At 57.3% G+C, this 24,569-nt stretch overlaps 3 protein-coding genes across 3 annotated transcripts in view; 2 read left to right on the top strand and 1 right to left on the bottom strand.

Annotated features, from left to right (window-relative positions):
- The first annotated feature begins 1,248 nt into the window (after positions 1-1,248).
- LOC119092062 (uncharacterized) lies at positions 1,249-8,988 on the top strand. Its single transcript, XM_037215026.1, has 9 exons — positions 1,249-1,288; positions 2,448-2,510; positions 4,518-4,657; positions 5,105-5,125; positions 5,365-5,406; positions 5,721-6,080; positions 7,848-7,899; positions 8,154-8,212; positions 8,852-8,988. Exons 3-9 carry the CDS (start codon positions 4,571-4,573, stop codon positions 8,924-8,926), a joined length of 696 nt encoding a protein of 231 aa, XP_037070921.1. The 5' UTR covers positions 1,249-1,288; positions 2,448-2,510; positions 4,518-4,570; the 3' UTR covers positions 8,927-8,988.
- Positions 8,989-10,975: 1,987 nt separating this feature from the next.
- On the bottom strand, positions 10,976-14,279 carry LOC119092447 (drebrin). Its single transcript, XM_037215409.1, has 4 exons — positions 14,133-14,279; positions 11,731-12,227; positions 11,503-11,586; positions 10,976-11,250 (listed from the first exon to the last, which is right to left on the bottom strand). The coding sequence occupies exons 1-4, from the start codon at positions 14,147-14,149 to the stop codon at positions 10,976-10,978; spliced, it is 873 nt and encodes a 290-aa protein (XP_037071304.1). The 5' UTR covers positions 14,150-14,279.
- A 522-nt stretch (positions 14,280-14,801) lies between these two features.
- Positions 14,802-24,569, top strand: part of LOC119092448 (1-phosphatidylinositol 4,5-bisphosphate phosphodiesterase classes I and II) — a 75,287-nt gene continuing 65,519 nt past the window's right edge. Inside the window, exons 1-2 of the mRNA XM_037215410.1 lie at positions 14,802-14,995; positions 17,855-18,063. Coding sequence (XP_037071305.1) covers positions 17,965-18,063 — 99 coding nt within the window. The 5' untranslated portion in view covers positions 14,802-14,995; positions 17,855-17,964. The remainder of the gene's footprint in view (positions 14,996-17,854; positions 18,064-24,569) is intronic.

The following is a 24,569-nucleotide window of genomic DNA, read 5'->3' on the forward strand; positions in this document are numbered from 1 at the left end:
CGACGCGACCGCCCCGCGGCCGGCCGCTGGTCGCTGATGTGGGGCCGACGACGGACGCGCCGGCAGCGACGACACGCGTCGGACGTGTGTGGCGAAGCGGGTCTGTCGTCTGGTCTGACGCGCGGCTGACGGCGGACGATAAGCCGTGACCGCGAGCGGAGCGGGCTGCCACGCTCCGCGGCCACACGTGAACCGACAGACGACGAGCCGTGGGTGGGTTCGCAGCCGGGCCACCGTGTGCGCGCCGCCCGCCGCTGCGGTGACGCGAGAGCGTGCTGGCGTCTGTGAACAGCCGGCGGCGGCGAACACGACCTCCGACCTTCACCTTCCCCGCCGCCGCCGCCAGTGGGGAGGGGGGGGGGGGGGGCAGGGGGATGGGCAGCCGCCCGCGGCGTCGCGCTATTTCCACCGGGCCAGCTGGAGACCAGCTCGACAGCCGGCCGGCGGTGAATCGCGCCGGTGTCCGCCCCCGCGCCGTAGGCCGCCGCCGGCACGGGATGTGGGCTGGATTCCACGCGCGGTACTCCTCAGCACGAAGCAATGCCATGTCTGTAATACGCCGAGACATGTAGTGAAAGCAACGGCATTTCGATGCTGTCATGCCAGGGCTGGTGTGGCACCAAATGCGTTTAAAGAGCACCACCAGCACCACCTGTCGGAAACGATGAAAAAAGTCAGCATGAAGCGCTTCAGCGCGATACACTTGGTCATTCAGCCCCTGCATACATAGTTTTATACTCAGGTTGTTTGGCAACACCCCAAGCATATCAGACAAACAAACTGACGGGCGGTGAGCTGGGTTTCCTGCCATGTGGCTAGATATCTTTGCGTTCCATACGCTGACCTAGTTGCGTTCTCTGATGTGATACTGATCATCGTCGACCCGGCTTCGCTTTCGTTCCAGAGCTTGGCACGGCGTGATTGGTTGTGTGACATGTTTGTTTACCGCTCTGCATAACATATTGTAGGGCGCTTCATGCGCTTGCAACCTCTTATTGATGCATATCATTCTGCTAATGTCTTACCGTACGTTACATCAGTCGCGTGTGCCTGTATGTCTTCGCTGACGCCGCGCTGCCGCCGGTGTCGCGGCAGGTGATGTTCAAGAAGCAGCCGGAGAAGGAGAGCCGTTCTGCCCGCGACGTCGGGCCGCCGCCCGTCTACGGCGGCTATCGCCTGCAGGCGGAGGCGGCCGACGAGCGGGCGCCGGCACGGCCGCAGCGGGCCGTCGAGCGGCGCACAGCCGCCCCCGTGGCGACGGCCGCGCCGGCCAGACCGGCGCCCGCAGGTCAGGCACGCACTGCAGCCGCCGCCCGTCCGCTGGGCCCGGTCGAAGGAGCACGCCAGCGGGCTGGCCGAGCTGTGGCCGGGCCGCGCTCGAGGAGCGAGCGACTGGGGGGCATGTGGGATCGTCGAGTGTAGCTGGGCTGTTTCGTTTTACTGTTGATGAGCGCGATAGGTCATTCTCATGTCATGCTGGGGCTTCCCTGGATCGCTCCTGTCATGTATATGCGTCCCTGTCCTCACGGCACGTGCGTTGGTGAACTACACCAGCACACTAACGGGCATATGCGATAAAATGTAGAATATGCATCTCTGTACTCATGTTACTGCCAGCCTTGTGCAAATGTTCGCTGACCGTCGAAGCTGCTGTGGGGGCCGTGATAATCTCACGTACGCCTTTAAATGATTGCCGCATTTTGCCACACGCGATGGCCAGAAAAAAAGCTGGTTCATCTCCATCTCCATCCAGCTGGTGCGGTGGCAGGTCAAAGCTGTGGCCCGGGCCAATGCGAAGGGTCACGTAATCTTCTGAGCAAGCCGCTATATGTCGGTCCCGCAGCTGCCTGGTTCCGTCCCGATGGGCGGCGACCCGTCTCCCCCGCCGCCTGACCGTTGTGTGTCGGTCCCGCTCCACCCCTGGTTCCGTCCCGGCGCGCTGTGAACCGTCTCCCCCGCCCCCTGACCATGGTGTGTCGGTCCCGCCCCGCCCCTGGTTCCGTCCCGGTGCGCTGTGAGCCGTCTCCCCCGCCGCCTGACCGTTGTGTGTCGGTCCCGCTCCACCCTTGGTTCCGTCCCGGTGCGCTGCGAGCCGTCCTCCCCGTCGCCTGACCGTGGTCGTCCCGCCCCGCCCCTGGTTCCGGCCCGACGGCGGTGACGTTCCCCTCCCCCGCTGCCGCCTAACCGTGGCGTGTCGGCCCCGCCCCGCCCCTGGTTCCGCCCCGACGACGGTGACGTCCATCCCCCCCCCCCCATCCCGCCGCCTGACCGTGGCGTGTCGGCCCCGCCCCGCCCCTGGTTCCGCCCCGACGACGGTGACGTCCATCCCCCCCCCTCCCGCCACCTAACCGTGGCGTGTCGGCCCCGCCCCGCCCCTGGTTCCGCCCGGACGGCGGTGACGTTCTCCTCCCCCGCTGCCGCCTAACCGTATTGTGTCGGTCCCGCAGTCGCCGCCGCCAAGGAGGTGGCCGTGGAGAGCAGACCGGAGCAGGCCATCCCGCTGCCGCCAGGTGAGCTCACCTGGTCTGGTACGGCGGGCCGCGCCGGCCGGCAGCGGCGACAGCCCGGCCATCGCTCGACTCAGCCCCGCGGCCGCCGGGGAAATGGGGCACCGCGGCAATCAGCGTACCTTCTTTTGGAGCAGCACGCACCATGGCTTTGTTTTTTTTGTTGGGTGTCACGAGCGATGCACAAGTTTTGGTACTTTTCAGTTCTTGCGCCGCGAATACAAATAAGAACGTTGGAGCTGAGAAAGAGAAACGACAACAAACGAAATGGTTTCAGCCACTCGCATTCGAAGTTGGCCAGCAGTTATTGCTCGACTTATTTCAAGAGTACTGTAATGTTCCGCTTTGGTAATTAACTTCTACCGAACCGATGTCCCATTTTGTCTTACATGCAATCTTTTTATTTTAGCTATGCGTGATACTGTCCCTGTATTCAGGCTCTGCATATATGAACAGCCATGACATCATTGTATTATGCAGTTTTCTCACCGTGCTGCACGCTGCATACAGCCAAACATCGCTTGGGATATACCGTGAGGTTCCGTTACAGTTCGCTGAGCGTGACAAATGCCCATGCGAAAGGTCTGCGTGGGGTGGTTCCGTGGTCACATGCTTTCAAATGCTTGCGAGAAGCTGGTGATCGAGATAACTAATGTCTTCATGATTTCCTCGTTTCGCTGCCCCTCAAACAAAGGCGAAAATCATGACAAGAAGGAAGTTAAACAAAGTGAGTAGTCAGTGTGATCCGAGTGATTGAGATGCCCCGTAGATGGGTGAGATCAGCAAATACTTTTGCAAGTAAGAAACCCCCATGATATGTTTGTGTGTTATGCGTCGAGCGCTTTTCGGTCTTACGTTATTTCGGTACGTCCCGTCTGCGTGGAGACAGCATAAGTTAAGTATGCATTGAGGTTCCAGCGGTTTGCAAATACACAGTCCATTAGACATCCAACGTCTGGGAAAGGCAGTGGCATGCTCGCTGCTCTTATTGGGATAAAATGTCCAGACGCGAATCACTGTACGTGTAGCCACTTGTGAACTGCAGGTTCACCCCGCTCATTGGCTTCGTAAGCTAATGCCGGTGGGAGGGTACTGAGACTCTATTATCACCGGCTGACATTCGGAGGAGTCTGGGCCGGACCCGCGCCAGTGCAGCCCCTGCAGAGGAGGGAGACACACGGACCTTCCTTCCCCCGGCGCGCAGGTAACAGATATTAGCTATTGCCTTCTGCTGTCCCGGCGGCGAGGACCGATAACGGCCATCACTCCCCCCCCCCCCCCTAGCGGGGATGCCGAGATTGACCCTCGCTCTCTGCCCGGCAGAGGAGGCTGAAACTGATCCTGACTTCCCCCCGTAGAGGAGGCTGAGATTGATCCTCTCCCCGGCAGAGGAGGCTGAGACTGACCCTCCCTTCCCCCGGCAGAGGAGGCTGAGACTGACCCTCCCTTCCCCCGGCAGAGGAGGCTGAGACTGATCCTCCCTTCCCCCGGCAGAGGAGGCTGAGACTGACCCTGACTTCCCCGGCAGAGTAGGCTGAGACTGACCCTCCCTTCCCCCGGCAGAGGAGGCTGAGACTGACCCTGACTTCCCCCGCCATAGGAGGCTGAGATTGATCCTCCCTTCCCCCGGCAGAGGAGGCTGAGATTGATCATCTCCCCGACAGAGGAGGCTGAGACTGATCCTCCCTTCCCCCGGCAGAGGAGGCTGAGATTGACCCTCGCTCTCTGCCCGGCAGAGGAGGCTGAGATTGATCCTCCCCCCGACAGAGGAGGCTGAGACTGACCCTCCCTTCCCCCGGCAGAGGAAGCTGAGATTGATCCTCCCTTCCCCCGGCAGAGGAGGCTGAGATTGATCCTCCCTTCCCCCGGCGAAGGAAGCTGAGATTGACCCTCGCTCTCTGCCCGGCAGAGGAGGCTGAGATTGATCCTCCCCCCGACAGAGGAGGCTGAAACTGACCCTGACTTCCCCCGCCATAGGAGGCTGGGACTGACCCTCCCTTCCCCCAGCAGAGGAGGCTGAGATTGACCAGCTGCGCCGCCGACTGGAGGACACGGAGCGCGCCATGGAGCGCATCATGAAACAGATGAGCACCGTCTCACAGAAGCTGAACGCCGCCAAGATCAGCTCCAACATCCGAGCACTGAAGCAGGTGAGTGACACTGGGAGACTGAGTTCCAAGTGGACCTGAGTTCTGAGGCAGGCCTGGACTTTCTTGCTCGGACTGACGACATATCACCCAGCGGACGGCAGTCACGACTTGTGTCCCGTAAAAGGACACAAGCCAGCCGGCCGCCACACTGGCCATAATGCTGCTAGTGAGAGATAAGGCCTGACGCCAGAGTCGATCTTGCCGAGTTTTTGTTCTGTCGGGATTGGTGTTTGTGCAGGAGTCGTCTTTGCACCGTTAATCATTACTGGTGGAGCTCTGCCACTGGTATGGACGCATGGATCACGCAAAGCCAGTTATATTGTTGTAGTTTACTCTGGGCTTTGGTGCTTTTGTGTAAAGATAAGCACATGCCCTTTCACTTTTGGCGTCCCTTACGGCTCACTGGTGGTTTTGAATGATGCTGTGTTTACCCGTTTGCTGCCTAAGGAGAGCGATCCAGACGCCAAGGTAAGGCTTGGTCTGTGCTGGGCCACCCCGATCCAACGTTGGCTGGCATCCTAGCACAGACGACCACTAGTGGTGTATGCACATTTTCTTTCGTCTGCGGCCATCTGCTGCCAAGTAATCTTGTCTAAAATGGGAAGCATCTGAATCACTGCAACGCACCGAGAGTTAGATCACGGTAGAGCGCGCGGCGAGCGAGTGCCGCGACCTGTTCTGACCCGCGCCGGGCGCCTCTTTACAAGCGTGCGATGGACGACGAGCCGGCTGTCGACGGCGACCGGGAGGTGAGCCCCGCGCGCCCCGCCCTCCCGACCAACAACGCACACCATGTCAGGGGTCACCCGGTGCTGTCGGCCGGCGGCAGCGGGTCATGCAGCGACGTGTTCCCCTCCCCCCTCCCACCGCCCCGTCTGAGCACACGTGGCTCGAACTCGGAGAGCACGGGTGAGGTAGATGGCGCCGCCCTGAAGACCGTTGCCTAACTGTCAGCCTCCGCAGTGCGTGACGCTGCGCGGACATCGCCTGCGTCGCTGCGGCCGACGCTGGCGGCGTCGGCGTCGCGCCACGCCCCGTAACCTCCGCCCCCGTCCGCCGGCAGGAGCTGTGGGGTTCGGCCGACTCACTGGCGTCGGAGAGTCTCGCCACGGACTACTCGCTTTCGCTGGACTCGCGCGGCCAGGTACTGCCCGACCCGTCACTCTACACGTACAGCCTAGACACGGGCTACACAGCGTCGGCGCCGCCCACTCGCGACGAGACGGGCTCAGTAGCGACGGCCTTCAGTCGGCTGGCGCGCTCCGTCAGCCAGCTCAGCCTCGAACTGGAGACGGCGCCCGGCGACGACGACGCCTCGCTACCGGCCGAGACGGGCGCCGAGCTGTCCGAGCTGGCCGACGGCGAGGAGGCGGCCGACCTGCTGGACGGCGTCGACGAGCTCCGCCACGACGGCCCGAATGCGGTACGTCGGTTCGCCAGCCTGGAGGCACTGCGCGGCCGGGTGGCCGAGGCGACGCGCGAGACGGCGCCGCCCGACCGCGAGGTGCCGCCACGCGACAGCGCCGCGGACGGGGAGGCGGAGCCGCAGCCGGCCTGGGAAGGCGAGCAGGGGCCGGGCGCCAGTCCCACCGGCGCCTCTGCCGTCTCCTCCGGGCCCGCTGGCGGCGCCGACTCGCCCGGACCGCGGCCTGCGGCGAATCTGTCTGGGGATACGCCCGCGGGGACCGGCGCGTCGGCAGGTATTGCCGCGCCGTCCGGCCACGCTGACGCTCGCTCTGGCTCCTCTGACCCCCGCTCTGGCCCCTCTGACCTCCGCTCTGGCCCCGCTGACCCTCGCTCTGGCCCCTCTGACCCCCGCTCCTCCAGCGGTCGTTCGGCCGTCTCGCCCTCGTCCGACTCGTTCTCCACCCCGCGCGTTATCGTGCTCGGCCTGCGCACCAAGCACACGCCGGAGCGCGAGCCGCGCTCGGTGTCGTTCCGGCTGGGGGGCGACGCGGGCCAGGTGCTGGCCTCGTGCCGGCTGGACGCCGCCGGGCTGCCGCCCCAGTCGGCGGTCATGATCCGCGAGACGGAGACACGCGCCGGCCGTGACGGCGCCGCAGACCGGGCCGCCCTGCAGACCAAGCTGGAGCTGGAGATCGCCGGCATGGAGGCGACGGCGCCGCCGCCGCGCACCGCCTGGACGGCCCGTCTGCAGGCCGCCGTGAGCGCCGACCGGCTGAGCGAGCTGCGAGCCGTTGCCGAAGCCGGCGCCGGAGCTGGCGGCAGCGCTCGCTGCTGATCTAACGCCGACGCTGGCTGCGAGTCTAACGCCGACACTGGCTGCGAACCTAACGCCGACACTGGCTCAGAGTCTAACGCCGACGCTGGCTGCAAATCTAACGCCGACACTGGCTCCGGGTCGTACCCGACGCTGGCTCCGAGTCTTGCACCGAGATTGCCGTGTGACATCGGGTGGGGGCTTGGCGCTGACGCCAACACTGACGCAGTGGCACCGGCTGTGTTTGGTGGCGGGCGCTGGCTGCGGTTGTGATGACGTTGCTGTCTGCACGGCCTCTGCTGTTCCCTGAGTGTTCTGGTAACTCGCCATCAGCCTGAGGACAGTGCGCCCACCCCCGCCGAAGGATTTTGACTGCCCGGCCCATGTTGAGTCGTGGTCTGGCTCTTGCCACTGCTTGCTATCTCTATGTCTAACGCCATGAACTAGTCCTTCCGGTTCATTCCAGTAATACCATGACCTGCCATATATGTCACATTTTATTGACACTGTCTTGCTTGCACAATGACATTTGGGTTGCATTTTGTGAACTGAAGCAACCTAAATTGTCTTCCGACGTGGGGTTGAATGTGGCTGGTCTTGCTACTAATGCGCGTCTTGCACCAAATATGCAACGCTTTTTTTTGGAAAGTCCTTGCGATCTTGATATCAAAACAAACGCATGTGCGGAGCAAAATGTTCCATTTGATTCATGCTATCATGCTAGTTGAAGCTTAAGTTGTACAGTTTTATAGCTGACAAGCTGAATGAACTTTTACCTATTGTTCTCAGAAACCCGGTTGTATGAACTCCTTAGTGTTATTCTCGAAAACCGTACCCCGAAGAGTACGTCAGTTTGTTGACAACCATTTAAGGTCGCTAATGTTGCAGTTGTAACGGGTTGTATACAGCAGCTGCAGTTGGTGATTATTCTCACCGCCGTGTTCTGATTCGAGCTCGCCGCTGTTTCAGACGGAGACGTCGCTGGCTTCAATTGAGGATGATCTGAGAAGGGCATCACTGGGTGAGTGATACCATGGTGTGACGGGCAGCCTGTGTGACACTGCCACTTGTCGGACGCGGCGAGACGCGGTACCTTTTGCACCATTCGGGTCTGCATTGCGATTCAGAATGCACGCGCTTCACGCACCGTAATAAACTCAGTATATCCAATCTCCAACTTATGTGACCCACCATCTTAGACGAGCAGCAGATGAACCGGATGATGTTCTGCCGTCCAGATGTGCTATTTCCATGATCGCATTCCTTTACTTGCAGCCTTGAAGAACGCCAATACTAGGGCGGCAGGAGGCTCAAATGGAAAGGACATACCTGAGGTAACGGTGCCGTGTTATGGACGGCGCAACCTGTGTTTCTAATCAGTTCTGTCTCTCCTTTTCAAAATTTAGTTGATCCTATCGCTCTATCCAGTGAGGTCCATTATGCGACTTGTCGGGCGTGTTATTTCACTTTTGTCTTTGGGGTTGGCTTATGCACGACAATCGTCCTTTAACCCACACCGACATCGTTATCTGCGCGTCAAGCCACAACATCTCATACATCCGTGGAGAGAGTACAGGTCATGTATCTCCGTTATGTGTTGGTGTGTGGGGTTGTGTTTATTTATAATCCGCGATGTATTCGTTAGTTCTGACGAGCCGAGCGTTTGCTTTTGCGTCAGTCCGGCGCGATGGGAAGGGGAGGCGCCGCAGTGGTTTTCGGTGCCTGGCGCCGTGTTGTGATGTTTGCCAGTCTGTAACCACGGCCCGGGTGCTATTTTGCGCTACCCACGGCACTCTGGCGTAGGTGGTGTCTCACTGGAGTGCATTTGATTCGTGGATCAGGGTTCTCGAAAAAGTACATGTTATGTGCTACACGATAGAATGGACGACACCAACACAGAAGACAGCGAAGACGGATGCCGCCACAGCTGAGACTCGGCCCGTGCCGTGACCTGCCCCTCCGGTGGTCGACAGGTCCCTCCGCCGCGGGAGAACGCTCCTGCCGACGGCGCCGCCGTTCAGCGGATACAAGAGCTGCCGCAGTCGTGAAGCAGCGCCACCCTCGGCGCGGCGGCCAGCGGCGCGCCAGGCCGGCCCGCTCGCTGGCGTCGCATACCCCCAGCCGGGTGCCCTGCTCTGCGGCCGCCGAGCGCGCGCCAGGCCGGGCGCGGCGGCTGAGCTCCGGTCGGGCCGCGGTGGTCGTGCTCAGCCCGGACGTAGCGGCGCGGCCCCGCTGAGAGGGCCGCGCGTAGCGGTAGCGTCCCTCCCCGTAGTGCCCACACTCCCGCGACGCTCCCACCTCAGTGCGACGGAGCGCTCGCGCCTCGTCGCGCTTCTCCGGGTAGTCGGCGCCGCCGTAGCAGGCGCGCGCGGTGACCCCCCTACCCCTAGCGCTAGCCAACCGTGCCACTCACCGTCGGCCGGCCTTAGCTACGCCCCCGTAGCCGTAGATCTCATCGCCATTCTAGTCGAACCCGCGCCCTTTCATGCGCGTTTCGCTCTCATGCTCGCTCGTCAATCGCGAGTTGGATTGTTGGCCGCCTGGCGGCGCAGTCATCGCCCCCTATCGGTTGGGTTTATGTGTGCATCTGGAACGGGTTTTGTTGTGTTCTGGCGTTACCCAGGAAACCATGGCGCGGAAGCAGAGGCAGATGATCCAAATTCGCGTAACTCAGGCGGTGCGTAAGCTGGATCAAAAGTCGAGCGGCGTTCCCAAATAACGGAACACGAGCGCGCGTCGCGTCCCAACGACACGTGCATCCGCTGAAGTTGAGAACTCGGCAACTTTTGCGTCGGCCTGCACACCCTTGGCGTACGCGCGCTGGAATTCGCGCCGTCCAAGCACTTAATAGCTGCCGACGCACATCACCGGCGGGACGTGACCAGGCGTCAGCCGTGTCTGGGTCGGAAGGCTGCGTTGCCGGCGCGCTGTGGCACGTCCCGTCAGTACTGACGCCTGCGACAGCGCCGTCGGCGCGCGGTCGACTAGTCAAGCGTGCAATACAATCTTCAAATGGGTGTGAATGTTTGCTGGCGACGGTGCATGAGTGGAGCGGTGTCACACGGACGGCCGGTTCGCCGGGCATCGAACCAGCCGCGCTGAACAGGCCGCCCAAATGTCCCGCGAATCGATGCGTAACAGGTACCGGGCACGTACTACTGGTGGTAGTGACTAGGCAGAGCCCAAGTGCCCCGCGAATCGGTACGTAACAGGTACCGGGCACGCACTACTGGTACGTACAGGTACTGGGCACGGACTTCTGGTGGTAGTGACTAGGCAAAACTGATTCAGCTGTTTTCTCGCATTCATTTAGAGCCTTCACCCAGCATTTTGTAATGTGCAGGCGTGTATACAGTACACGGATGTCATCGGCCTCGTACTCGGCGGGATGGTTTGGGTCGGAAGGCTGAAACCCTGCTCGTAGAATCACTGGGGCAGCTAAACTCAATGTTTTGTTTCTTTTATCGGCGAACCTATTGGCGATGAATAAAACATGCGATCCTCAGCAGGGGAATGCCTCGCGCGGAGCACTCCGTTGTTCCCAGGGCCGTAAGGCGCAGCTAAGTGCACCAAATAGACTCCGCACGCGCTCGGAGAAGGGGTAAGGACATTCCCGCGGAATATACACGAGCTTGCAAGCTCATCTCCTCCGTGCCTCCTCACTGTGGCGCCAGACAGACGAGGCGCCCTTGGCACGGCCGAGAATGCCATGCTGTGGCACACTGAGCCGACGATATGCTGGAGGAGGACGCGCCTGCACAGTCGCGCGCCCGTCGAGGCGTCGCGTCCGCGGTCACGCCACTCCGAGATGCCAACGAGGCGTGGCGGGTCGCGAGCCGGCGAGCAGAGCCAGCCGGCAGCCCCACGACCGTCAGAGAAGACGGCCGCGCCTGGGGTGGAGCCACGGGCCGGACCGGGCGGGTAAACCAGCACTAGCACTAGTCGTCCTCACGGTATCGGCCAGAGCAGTGAAACACCGGCCCCAACGCACCAGGACACCCGACGGTCCCGGCTTCACAGGGTCCGTCCGTCGCGGCTCAGCCGCCACCATGCGCCGCTCGGCGGCCGTCACAGCCGACAGCTGACGTCGGGCAGTGTCAGTAGTTGCCGCACCTGCGTGCCAGCATGGCGCGGGTGGCTTCGGAGAGCTCCGGCGACTGGAGCGTGGAGCTCGCGTCACCCCACGGGGCCATGTCGCGCGTCAGCAGGTCACGCGAGTAACACGACAGCTCAGGGGAGGGCGTGGCCGGCTTGGCCCGGCCCATGTGCAGCATGGCGCGGGTGGTCTCGGACAGCTTGGGCGACTCGAGGGTACCGCTCGCTCCCCACGGGACCCTCTTGCGCGTCGGCTCGGCGGGCGGCTCCGACCCCGCTGGTCGCGTCAGCAAGCTTCGCGTGTAAGATGACAGCTCCGGAGAAGGCGTGGGGGGCTTCTGGGGCGCCGCGGCCGGGGCGGCGGCCGGTGCCGTCTCCTCGGGTGTCGCCTCCAGCAGTGGCCGGTTCTCCTTGGCCGGCGGCACGCGCGGTAGCGTCGAACGTCGCTTCACCCAGAGGCCGGGGGTCACCTCCAGCGCATCGTTGCCCGGCGGCGGCGGCAGGCCGCGCGGCGCCGGCGACGGCCGACCCAGGGGCGGAAGCGCGATCCGACCGAAGTTGAGCAGCGCCGTGGCGTCACCCGTGTCGTCCTCGGTGGCGCCCAGCTGGCCGACTGGCGTCAGCAGCGCGCGCTCGCGCGGAGTGGGCGCCGGCGCCGGCGCGCGCCACACCGGCTCGCGGGCGGCGACCGGCGCTGGCCGGCGACCGGTGCTCAGCTGCGGCCGCTGTCGTTCGACCGCCGGCGTCTTGACCCGGCCTGTGCCGCGCAGCATCTGCACGGTCATCTCACTCAGCTGGACGTCCTCGGGCGTGTCGAGCGTGAGCATCGGCGGCGGCCGCGCCACGCTCCCGCCCGGCTCCTTCGGCCCCTCCCGCTCCGCCGCCTCCTCAGGTTTCTCCGGCTCCGGCGCCTCCTCCTCCGGCGGCGGAGGCGGCGGCGGCGGCTCATACCCGTACTGCGCCAGATAGGCCGTCATTGCGTCGAGATCGCCGCGCCGCTCTTCGGTGAAGGCAGTGGCGGCCGAGACGAGGCCGTGCAGGGCGGTGCCGTCCGCCTGCTCCGTATTGAGGGCCGCCTCGGCGCGCCGGCGCAGCTCGTCGATCTCAGCGCGCATGGCTAGCACCGTCGGCTCCGCGTCATGCTGCACGAACGCCACCAGGTCGCGCCGGCCGCGGCGCAGGGTTGCCATCTCGTGGTCCACGCGACGCGCCACCGCCCGCAGCTCGTCGAAGACGGACAGCGCTGCCTCGCCCCTGCCAGGCAGAAGGGTGTAAATCCAATCCAAGAGTGGGGATCAGTGCTAAGTTGGGGGGGGGGGGGGGGGGGGGGGCGCCACCATTACCGCAACGCTCTTATGATGCTCTTTTTGGGGGAAGGGGATGCTCCAACTGCCTGGTCACATTGCCTTCCCAATTTCAGCCTACTATGTTAGGGTGACGTGAATTGCATTGTGTTAAAACAGTGCCTTCCATGCTCTGGTCCCATTCCATTTTCCATTGCTATGTGACAACAAACCATTGCAAGCCCAAAATTACATCTACATCACACACAAAGTAGCTGAGCTACAAGCTAGCTGAAAGCAATTTAAAATAACACTTGGTTGCTAGTCAATTTCAAGCCAGTGAAGTGCATTGCATTTCTATCTGGCTCAGTAGTGCACATAATGGTATTAGTTCAGCAATTGTACAGAACATAATGCTTTATATCCAGTAATGACCAATGGGCATGAACACAGCACATCACTAATGAGATCATGGAGCAGATTCCAACCACTGATGCCAACTGGGGTTATGGGGTTTAGAACCCAACAATGTTGGGACACATTGAGATGTCTCAGGTTGCCCTTATAACAAATCACATTGAGGTGTACCAGACCACTACAAACTTGGACAATGGGCCACAGCACAGCAATCCTCTATTTCCAGTCTTTCAAAGATATGGGGCTTTATAATTGGAGGAGAAACAGCAAAAATAGGGGCACCACCCAACATGATTCCAGAAGGCCTAGCTGATAATGTTGGTTCAAAGTACTGCCAAAGAGGGCCAGATGGGTGAATTCGGGCAGTAAACAGTGAAAGTACAAAGATGATCACTGTGGCCAAAGGCTAACACAAAGTACCAGTGTACTATGATATCCCAAGTTCCCAACTGGTGATACCATTAGTACCACACTCTGTACAGTATCAAAACACACATTTAAACATGTGTTGTGAGGTAAGCTGACATACTTGTGTAGTTTTCCATCAACATCTTCATATCCACAATTATGACAAAGTAATAGTAAATCTAGCATCAAACTCACACCAGACCTGAATCACTGGCAACAAAACAGGTATACCATGTAGCTACTGCTTTCAGATGATGATTTTACTAGAAATTGATTAGTGTGCCAAATGCGTAAGTAACATAAATATACTCAATCTGGCACACATGTGCATAATGGGCAAATTTGGGGGGGGGGGGCAAATTTGAGGCAAAATTTTGATGTACTTTTTAATTAGCTTGGCTGAAAAATATTCTTGACCCATTTTTTAAAGCATTACAGGGTAACATGGATCCCTGAAATTTTGGCTCTCTACATGCAGAAATTGGCAGCAGCAGTGCTCTGACTTAAGACACTCAAATTCACTGTGCATATCCCTGACACAATTGTCACAATGCTGTGGATATTACTAGGCTGGGCTCCACCCTCTTCCTACCCCAGCTGGAATTTAGCCTGCTCCAAACCTTGAGAAGAAAGTGGGCCAAATCTGAGAAGAAACTTGTTTGTTGACATTTTTTGTAGGTTGCATCATTTTTGAATGCTTAGCCCCCTCATTTTGCAAAACAATGCTCTTGGTGACAGACATGTTTGGTACAAAAACTACTTGATGCAATCTTGTCAGATGCATAAACTGTGAAACTTGCTGACCTCCAAGTTTCATAAAATTAAAGCATAACATGCACACACCTTTTATTACCATCATATGGACTCATAAACAAAAAGCAATGCATGAAGCTTGACTGATGCGTGCTATGTAGCAATGAATTAGGAATCAAGTCGGATCAGTTTGTTTCCAGCCCACATGTTTACACGACCCATTTAGAAACGCATATGGTCGTATCCTTGTCGCGTAAGGCTAATAAGGTCAATACCACCATCCATCTCCACAACTTACTTTTCAGACTCCTGCATTCTACGATCAGACGAATCGTTCGTATCAAACGTAAACTACTCCGTCTCCTAGAATGAAACCACAGGGTACTGTTCAGACCCTCAAATCCCGAGACTTCCTTTCCGATCCACAAGCGCATGCAGTTGCAAGTTACAAATGAACCGCCCAAAATAGTTTGAAAGCTGTTGTATTGCCCTGAGTTTGAAACTTTAGCGTCGAAAATGTACTAGGACAAAAGGTAGCTTTTAGTGGCTCTTTGTTTTAGAGCATTTCAACCCAGTACAGATATGTGATGTTCAAGAAAGGATATTTAAGTAAAGTTGCATTGAAAAGTTGTATTTAAACCGTATTCTTTGTTCGGTTTCTCGTCTTCATCAAAACGCACGTTGAATCAAACGCTTAACTGAAATTTACTTAACTCGAAATTTACGTGAAGATAAGTGCATCGAACTTTGGGCGGATTAAAAACTCCACCACTGATAATTTTTGCTGTCTTAAAAAAATTATGTTATGAGAAATTGTAGCTTTTTCTAATTTTCAGCCCGAAAATAACACAAACTGACCTTTATCAACAAAGTCCAAGTACTGGAAGTTGCTTCTAATATTCGTAACATCTCTATATTGGTGTCGTTTGTTGATAGAGCTGGGGAAAGGGACTCAGTGGGGGACACTGAACATGTGTGGAGGAGCGGTGGGCGGGGGTGGTGTTTTGTGACATATGCCCGGTTTATACTAACCTCCATTGTTTTTAACTTGATAACTAAGTGGTGCGCATGACACTTAGATCGGTGACTTTAAAAGTGTATCCCAAGGACTGAAGACTGTGTGCTTTAGCTTCAATCTCAAGAAGAGCTGTGGAAGTAGAGGTATGTTGAAACGCACCAAATTGTGTGTTAATGGTGTCGGTGTGGTACGCAACGTTTCGTTGTATTGACAACAATGTTGGAGATATCAGAAGTCCTGGGACTCTGGACGTCAACTGATGCATCATGACCCTTCCCCAAAATTGTACCACAAAAATGGGATAAGTAGGATAGGGATTCTGTAAGGTCATGGAATGCGATGTCTTCAAATATGTGACCTAATGACCTTACAAGATGCTGCATCTGAAAGGTAGATAACCTAAGCTGCTGAAGCTGCTCAGGAGCCAAATTTCAAAAAGTGAACTTCACCTTGGACATGTTCTCTGCCGGACATGTCCTTTAATGTATTGGCATACCGCATCTGGTGTTGGAGCATAGTACCACATTATGGTGAAAATTGTTTTGTATTTATGCTATTATGCTGGGGAAATTGTCCAGAATTTTGTGCATGTTCACCATCAATTTTAGTGTATATGAGAACCAGTGTTTCATGGCATTTTGGTGCAGCTAAGGTAACTTCAGTCAGACATGCTTCAAACAACTTTGGAATGCAAACTTAATCAGATATCTTTCAGCTAAATTTGGCCTTGCCTGAGTTTGGTGCACATGAGAGAGGTGCAGTGCACCAATGCCCTGAAGGCTCTCACATGGTGGATATTTTGCAAGTGTGTGAGAAGGAGCTTGTTAAGTGTAATGGTAACACCTGGGCCCCATTTTTTTAAAGCTTGGGCTGAACTTCATTGTGCTGAATTCTTATTTGTTTTGGTGTATAATAATATTTTCAGGATAATTTTGTGCCAAGTTACCCTTACTTCATTATTTTAGCATTATTCCTTCTAACATTGCCTTTCTACATGCTGAAGTTGGTGGCAGAATGTGAAAACTCAAGACTGCACTTAGGTGCTTGTTATCAGAGCTTTGAGTGCTGAGATATATGAACTTAGTGCTCATTTTTATAAGGTACCTGGATCAAAATTGTCTGTGTGGATGGACTGGATTGGACTAATTCTGCCATGTTCATAGTTAGTCAAAAATACCAATCAGCCAGTATGCAGCTGATGCCAGGTTTTGATGGGAGCTTGCTTGGGCACTGGCACAGCCTCAAGCATCAGGCATTTAGGCCCTCAGAAGCAGCTTGTTAAGACCCCTGTCACAATTTGCAGACTGGCCAGTGTTAGTGTGGAGTAGCACTTTATATGCAAGCAAACTGTGCTTGAACATTACCTTGTTTTCATTATGTTGTGTTTTGTTAGCAGGGATTTGGAAATATTATATTTGGGATTGCTATGCATTGCAATACATGCCAAATGGTAAGTGGTAAATACATGCCATGGCCATTGACAGTTCCTGTCTGTTATGAAGCCCTGTTTGATACCTGTTGGCCAAAACTCTATTCTACATGGTTGTAGTTGGCTGCAAATGACAGGTCTTATTTTTTTTAAGATGTTTGATGTTGGTCTCAATGTCACACAAACCCATTGGGTATGCTTACTAGCATGCCTGTCAAGGGGCAATTTGGCATAAGTCGTATGTGACTGGCATGAGGCTGTTGAGAGTTAGCCCCATCGGACAACTTCAGCAGCTGTATCCTGCTTTGGTGCACTTACACAGTGACTGGGTGACCCATCTAGGTGCCATTGTCATACCTTGATGCCACACTATTGCTCATTGCCACCATATCTCGGTGCCATAATCCCATGTCATGAGTGTCATATTTATGCTACTTGTCATGGGTGGGTGCCATTGACATGGTGCCATCGCCCCATCTGGATGCCATTGTCATGCCTTGATTGCCATCCTGTATTACTGTATGATGTCTCATTGTCTGAGTGGTGCCGTGGGCTATCCGGGCGCTGCTGTGCTGTGTCCTATCGTGGCTGCACCACGTTGCGGCTCCCAGCGTCACTGTACTGCCGGTCATTGCTGTACTACTGCCGCTGTACCCCCCCTGCTGCTGTGTCACTGCCATGTCCTGATACCATTATGCCACTGTATTGTATCCTGGTACTGCCGTGCCACAGTCACATCCCTGTGCCACTGTGTCATGATCCTTGTGCCATTGTGCCACTGAACCCTCTCCTAATGCTGATGTGCCTCTGTGGTGTGTCCCGGTGCCGCTGTACTGCTGTGTCCTGGTTTCACACGTGGGGTCTCTGCGAAGTTGTGGTGGTTTACCATTATGTTGTATCCGTGTCTGTCGTGGCTCGGTGGCATCGTACCCATGTGTTGTGTCTCAATGCCACTGTACCGGTTTCCCGGTGTATACCGGCGTCGTGTGTCCATTCTCTTTGGCGCTGTAGTGAGTTTCTTCTATGTCGTATCCCATGTCGTATTCCGATGCCGCTGTAGCGCGTTTCTGTGGCGTTGTATCGATATGTTGTATCTCGATGCCGCTGTGCGATCGTCTTGTCCCGTTGCCGCTGTATCATAATCCCGGTGCGGCTTGTGGTTTGTCCCTTCCGGTGCCGCTATATCGCTGTGTTGTAATCACGGTACCGTTATGTCGTGCTGCTGTATCGCGTCCCGGTGCTGCTGTGCTGCATGTGTCGTAATCATTGTGCTGTTACGTTGTTTTCCTGTGCCGCTGTGTCATGTTCCGGTGCCTCATCGCCGCCATGTCGTAATCGAAGTGCCGCTACGTCGTAATTCTTGTGCCTCTGTGTCGTAATTCCAGTGGCGCTGTGTCGTACTCCCAGTGCTGCGGTGTCGTGTCCCAGTGCCGATGTGGCGCTGTCTTGCGTCCCGGTGCCGCCGTGCCGCTGTGTCGTGTCCGGGTGCCGCCGTGCCCCGTCGTGGCGGCGCCGCCGCGCCGGCGTCGTCGAGCCGTGCGCCGTCGTCACCGGGCGCCGCCGCGTGCTGCAGGAGCGTCGGCGGCGCGACCCCCGGGCCGGCGCCGCGGCCGCCAGTCGCCGGCGGCCGCTACCTGTGACCGGAGCCCGCCGCCGCCGCCGCCGTCGTCGTCGCCAGCAGCCATGGCCGGCTACCGGCCCGCCGTGCACGTGGTCCAGCTGAAGCCGGTGGTCGTGCCGCAGTGCATGCAGGAGGGCCAGAAGTTCATCAAGTGGGATGAGGTGAGCGCACCAGCACACCGCTGCGGGAGTGATCAGTACTGTTCGGTCTGGGGGCAAGTGTTCATATCAGCTGCGGCTGGGAGGCGTACCCCACGAAAAGGCTGCCGCGCTTCGCTGTGCAAAGGAGCCAGTTTTTATGTGAGGATGGGGGCCCTTGGTAAGCCAATGGACTGCCGATCAAATGAAAACTTTCCGCACATGCGTCAAAATGTGCTGTGGGGCATTGCTGAGGATGAAAAATGCAGCCAACACCACATAGAAAACAGTAATTTACTCGGTCGGAGACGCCTATAATGTCATGACTTGTTCCGTCTCAGCCAAGTAATGCTGAAAGGCCTTTGCCGGCATTATAATCCACTATGAAAATCCTTAAGTTGATGGCGTACTTTGTACATGCCGTTTGGTCATGCGTCGGTATTAAATGTGCGAAGGTGGCCATGTTGAATACACATAACATCAGCCATCAAGACAACTGATTCAAGAGGACACAAACTGACGTTGGAGTACCTTGAGCACATGGAACTTAGTCCAAACAACCAAAGTACTTGTACACAGCACGCGCTTTTATTCTCCATTTGTCCAACCCAACAAGACCAGGAGCGCTGGTCTGCCAGTGCTGATTTGTCCTGATTATTCGTGAAGTCCTAATATGCGTATTGACCCTGTTGCTGCAATAGCGGCCACCCTGTCTCTGAAATGGGTTTGTCTTGCAACTCCGTTTTTGGCCTGTATTATGCTAACAGACTCAGGTGATGTAGACACTTAAAAACGTGCTACCGTACAACCCGGGAAATCTACTAGCAAGATCACCCCCGCTCTGTTGGCGTCAGTTTGTTGTGCTGCTGGCTGGGGAGACCTGGGTTAGTTGTTGGGACTTCCGAAACACGAAGTGCCTGTGACGGAATCAAGAGCACAGAAAGAATAGGTAAGAAGTCCGAGTTCGTTGACACTCCAAAATCACTCGGTACATGCGTCCGCGGTCTTCACCGACGCTTCAGGCTTCTGCGCTTTTCTATGCCGCAGTTTTTCTTCCATGGCTTTTGGGGATCTTTCTGTATATAGCGTTGCCCGCTGCTCCACTCTTCAAACATGTGTTGATGTGGAAAGGCTATACTGCCCTCGCTTACCCTTCCCCATCCTCATGCGGCGTGGTCTCGTGCATTTTAGAACGAACACGTCATGCTTAGAACTGCCGAACCGCTTTACGGTAAAGGCGCTCCGTTCTCGACACCGCGTGAGTGGTGGGCAGGAACGCAAACACCCCGGCGCCGCAGCAACACCCCAATTTTCTCAGCACAGCGGCAAGATAATTCGTCTTTACCGCTCTCGCAAGCGAAATTAATGCGCGCCAGTTACAAAATATGCAGTAAATTTCGGCAAGCTCCAAGCAATTTCGGCTGCTAAGCAATAGCAAAAATGTGGAACATTTTTGCAGATGAAGTGCTCCGAGTTCAAGACCTTGATATTCCAGGTTGTGTTATAAAACTCCACGGTTGCGGATTCACAGCTGTCATTGTCAGAGCCGACTAGGGCCACAAGGTTCAAGATTGCCACCGCGTGAGAGCACCACATCGTCGCTGCACGCAGGGCGGTAGGGAAATCCGTATTGCCAGGACTAATGGTTTGGGTGTTGCGTTATTCATCCATTACGCTGCCGCTACTGTGAGAGAATATGCACCGTCTGGAGTCGAAACGTCGCGTAAGTCTACACTTTGACCCCGCTTGTGCTCGGTGATGGCGACCGGTGCCCCTAAAGACTGACAAGCACTGGAGGCCGGGAGCAATCACGAGCGTAAGCTTAACTGGGTTCGTATGTACGTACCAATGTCCAGGAGTTGTTCAAGAATCTGCGCTGTGACATTGCACTCTTCATTCATTTCTGAATGCTCAGTGACGTGAGCAATATAGTCAAAACAAGTATTTAGTCAGCCCAATGTGGCTAAATTTAGCCCACATGAAGAAGCCACAGAGAAACATCGCGTTACCCCGATCGGAAGCGTGGAGAGCTCATCAACTATGAACGCACGCGGGCTGCGATATTTAAGTGTGGTGCTGTTCTGGGAGATCTCGGTCTCTGTCTTTTTTTGGGAGAGGAGAGAGGAAGAGTGGTCACGGATGTCATGTTAACGGGTGCGATGTGGGCTGGCGCAGGCGCAAAATGTGAATGTGCAACAACGATGGCAACAAGGGAGACTTCGGTTTGCTTCAAAGCTGGTCAGCTCTTGCGAGTTTCTTGGTCAAGGTTTCATTCATTAAATGATTAACACTGGCCACACGTTTGCCTATGGCAACGCATCAAATGCATCTCACGGTATACGCTTAAGCGGGCGAACATTAAAATGGAGGGTGTATTAACTTACGTTGTACGTTCTGGCATCCTGTCGCGTTTTCCTGAAGAATGCACACCACGTCTGCGTTATCACATCATCGGTGAAACCATATCTCACCGAGCCAAATTGACTGAAAGCGTACCGAATTTGTCTTTATGCCTTACAAAGTTAGGCAACTACTCCGAAATAGCCTGCAGTTATGCCGAAAACACGTTCGTTATTCTTTACTGCCGAGCCTGAACGTGCTTCTGTCGAAATGGACTGGCACTACGCCGCATCATGACTGTTTTACTCCACTTCGTTGATCTAGATTCAAAATAAGCACATTAGTTTTAAGTCGATGTGTTGACGGCTGTAAGGAGTGGGTAAAGATGTATGTGGAGCGAGAACTCAAGAAAGGCCGTCTTTTTACCCAGTCCAGCGATATGGGTTCTGGATGGCGTTGCTGGGGCATCCGTGTCTTTACCCATCTTTGTCCAATCTTTGCCCATCTGCACCCATTCTCCTCGCTTCTGCGTCGCTGACTTGGACGTGTGTCGAGTTCTTTTTTTGTTCCGCCCCTCTCTGTCTAATTGCTGTGTACGTTTTTTTTCAAACGCTAGGCGGAACTTTCTGTGAGGACTCTGCTCATACACTCTTCCTCACATTAAAGCGGGTAGCGACGAGAACAGGATTGGCGGAGGAGGAACACTGGATTCGCTGACGCGTACGCCGATTGGAATGTCGCAGATCTGCAATATCGCTCCCTCCTTTCACATTCTCAAATGACTGCCCCCTTCAGCACCGAACCGGAGCCATTGATCACGCGGCGTTGTATATTTTGCTGCAGCAAGAGCTTGGTTCGAATGTCTTCCTCACTCCAGAGTTTAGAAATGTTTGGGCAGCCAGGATAAACAAGCACTTCCGACCGAGCGGATCACGCCATTGAAGTGTCCAAACTCCGGAGAATTTCACGGCGATTTTCACTGCAATCGCTTTACAACATCGCATGGGTGCACGTTTTCCCTCATGACAGTCAGCGTGATTCACTTCGTTCGGATGCAATCGATAACTTTCGGCGGGATTCGCCTATAAATGGCACGAGTGGAGAACTCTGAACAAACCGATCCTGTCTTCGCCTAAGTGAGCCAGGCAGTTTTGCTTTATTGACATGCATTTTCAGCGGTTTTCATCAAAGCCATGTGTTTCAGGCTGAAATGAATTTAATCGCTGAGTTTTGCTACAAAAGCCTAATTTCCCGAGAGCTGTATTTCTAAACTAAATGCTGTATTTTCCGAGACCATTTCCAACCTGGCAGACGACTCCTCTTTGATCTTGCCTCCTCCTGGGTCCGAGCCTGCTCTGCGTGACCGCGGCCGGCCGGCCGGCGAGTGCGTCCGGCGCGCCGGCCCGGCCGCGTGTGGCCGCATCGCCGGCGCGTGCTGCGCGCCTGGCCCCTGTCAGCTGTCGGCCTGGCTCGCGTCGTCGGCCAACCGGCCCCGCCCGGCCCGGCCTGCGTCGCCGCCTGACGCGCGCGGCCCTGTGTCACCCCATCTGGCCGCTCGTCTGGCGCCCGTGACGTCCCGTCTCCGGGCGGATGGTGCTGCTCTAAGGGCCGATGTATCACGGATGAAACCAGGTGTTCTGCGCTCTGCCAGGCGCAGAAAGTGCGCGGCCGCCCCGTCGCTGCGCGGCGTCACAGACATCTGACACGGCCTGCCGTTGAGGTGGGCCACATCACGACCACTTCACGTGCTGTCGCTGCAGCTGCAGCCGGACCGGAGGTATGACGGATGCTTCCAGCGCATGGGCGGCTTGTGGCAGCTGCTGTGTTTGCTGCAAAGGGATGTCCTGCCGACCCGTTCGCCGGCCGCTGTCACCGGACGCGCGCGGGACTGGTGTCCGGGCGGCACCACCGCCGCGAATGCGCTATGAGTCACACTGTATGGCGGCCGCCCCGCGGAGGACAGCGGCCGTCACCCGCCCGCGAGCCGAGCTGATGTGCTCCACTGCTTGCTGCTCCGAGGCCTCCCGGTCGAGAGCCTGCCAGCTCCGAGTCTGCGGCGCGCCTCCACGGCCCGCGGACGGAGCGGAGCCGTCCGCCGGGCGCGCCGCGGCACGTGGTGGCGCACCGCCGCGTCCGGCTCGGCTGCCGGGAAGTCCTGCCCGGTTCCGGAGGCCAGTCACGCTCAGCGAGCGCGGAGGGGGATTTCCAGCCAGTCGGCGGCGGCGGCTATGGGGCGTCCCTATCGGGCGCGCCCGTTGGGAAGCCGGGCAGATGTGCATCCCAGCCGGATGGCGGCGGCCTTCCCGCTGTTCGTCCGCCGCAGCTCCCTCCTAATCAGACCGGGCGTGTTTCGCCGCCGTCCGGTGCGGCGCTGTGACGTCGCCTTCCTGGGACTGAGCTCCGCTCGGCTGGCCGGGCCACTCAACTGAGTGTCGCGCCGGTGTCTTTTTATAGAATGCCGACAATGACGCGGCGCCAACCGTTCGCCGAATGTGTCGCCGCTGTCGCCAGCGCACATGCCATGCGAATGGGCGCGCACGTGTGGCGGGGGGCGCGGGCAGCGCGGGTGCGGCGGGTGGCAGGGTGTGTCCCCTGAGGTCGGCGGACGGGGGCTGCGTGCCAGCGGCGTCGGCACAGCCGCCTGGCGTGTTGGCAGCGGCCCGGGTACCTGCCAGACGCCACGCGGCACGCGTCGCGCCTGACGCCCAACCATGCGCGCCGCGTGAGCAGGAAGGAGGCGTTGCGTTGCGTGACGGCAGCTAGTCGCGGGCCGCCGGAAATAGGACGGCGGCCTAGCGACGGCGACCGGCGGTGGCGGCGGCGAGCCCCTCTGTGACCGGCGGTGGCGGCGGCGAGCCCCTCTGTGACCGGTGGCGGCGGCGGCGAGCCCCTCTGTGACCGGCGGTGGCGGCGGCGAGCCTCTCCGTGACCGGCGGTAGCGGCGGCGAGCCCTTCTGTGACCGGCGGTGGCGGCGCCGAGCCCCTCTGTGACCGGCGGTGGCAGCGGTGAGCCCCTCTGTGACCGGCGGTGGCAGCGGTGAGCCCCTCTGTAACCGCCGGTGGCGGCGGCGAGCCCCTCTGTGACCGGCGGTGGCGGCTGCTGTGACAAACGGTGACAGTTTGATGGGGAGAAGCAGGAATGCAGTTTTGTTTTGAGGGAAGCTCCCCGGGATGGACGACGACGGCCGCCTCGCGTGGCGGCGTCGCCGCGGTGCTGACGTGGCGCCGTTGCGCAGGTGTCGGGTTTCCGCCTGCAGTCCACCCGCAGGTCCATGACACTGGCCGAGCGCATGGGCCGCTGGTGGGTGTGCGTGCAAACCGCACGTCTCGCGCCATCAAGATATTATGTTGCAAATTGGTCAAGTCTGGTACGGAGGACACGTTGGTCAACTCGGAAGGCGTGCATTTTATGGTGCATCATTGAGCGTCGCGTGGTATTGCTTAGATCAGGCTGCAGGGTCACACTATCCTTTGTGCCAAATTTGCCAACGTTTTAGCTTACCAAGTTGTTGAGTGATTGGTGAGGAACGTTATGCACGTAGATGACAAGAGTTATGGCCTTATTCCTCGTGGAAGGAATAAGAACAATGCGACACCATATATACGAGGGGAACAATTTTTCGAGGAATAAGGCTGTTAGCGCTGTCTTCACGCTTGAGCTTGAGCGAGTTGTGTTTGGAGCCGGGTCTGGACGGCAGACGCGGTGCGCGGCTATCTCTGTAGGCGGCTGATGCGGTGCGCAGCCCAGGGGCGTGTGCGACCTGCGCTTTGCGTGGTGGCGGGGGCAGAGGGTCAGAGTTGGTCGATTCACGAGAACCTCGCTGACCGGCGCACTCTGCAGGACGGGGCGGGGCGGCGTGGCGTGACTTCTCAGGCGAGCTGAACGAAGCTGATGGAATCCGACATTGTGCAGTCTGTCATGCTCCATCCAACCACAGCACAATCGCGCGGAAACAGCCCGAGGGAAACGAACCCCGGGCCTCCTCAGGGCGCGAGCAGGCGGCACAAATGCCTGGAGTATAGCGCTGTTTAAATGCACGGCGTTGGGGCGGAAGGCAAATGCAGCTACATTTGAGTTATTCGTGATTTGTTGTTTTTGCATGACAACTATTTTCCACCGTTACCGGAAAACAGTCAAATTAGAAAACACGTTTGATATGACAGTTCCTCTGAACATGTTTGCCATCATC

The sequence above is a fragment of the Pollicipes pollicipes genome, unplaced genomic scaffold (genome assembly GCF_011947565.3).
Source record: "Pollicipes pollicipes isolate AB1234 unplaced genomic scaffold, Ppol_2.1 Scaffold_3447;HRSCAF=4054_pilon_pilon_pilon, whole genome shotgun sequence".
Taxonomy (NCBI): Eukaryota; Metazoa; Arthropoda; class Thecostraca; order Pollicipedomorpha; family Pollicipedidae; genus Pollicipes; species Pollicipes pollicipes.

Excerpts from the sequence above, each read along its gene's own strand:
- LOC119092062 (XM_037215026.1), top strand. The coding sequence starts at position 4,571 with ATGGAGCGCATCATGAAACAGATGAGCACCGTCTCACAGAAGCTGAAC. Across the intron at positions 5,126-5,364 it reads AGAGCGATCCAGACGCCAAG|CGTGCGATGGACGACGAGCC; the intron begins GTAAGGCTTGGT and ends CCTCTTTACAAG. Across the intron at positions 5,407-5,720 it reads CTGTCGACGGCGACCGGGAG|GAGCTGTGGGGTTCGGCCGA; the intron begins GTGAGCCCCGCG and ends GTCCGCCGGCAG.
- LOC119092447 (XM_037215409.1), bottom strand. Across the intron at positions 11,587-11,730 it reads GCAGATGCTGCGCGGCACAG|TCGGCCAGCTGGGCGCCACC; the intron begins GCCGGGTCAAGA and ends TGCTGACGCCAG. Across the intron at positions 11,251-11,502 it reads GATCGCGCTTCCGCCCCTGG|CGGGGTCGGAGCCGCCCGCC; the intron begins GTCGGCCGTCGC and ends TGACGCGACCAG.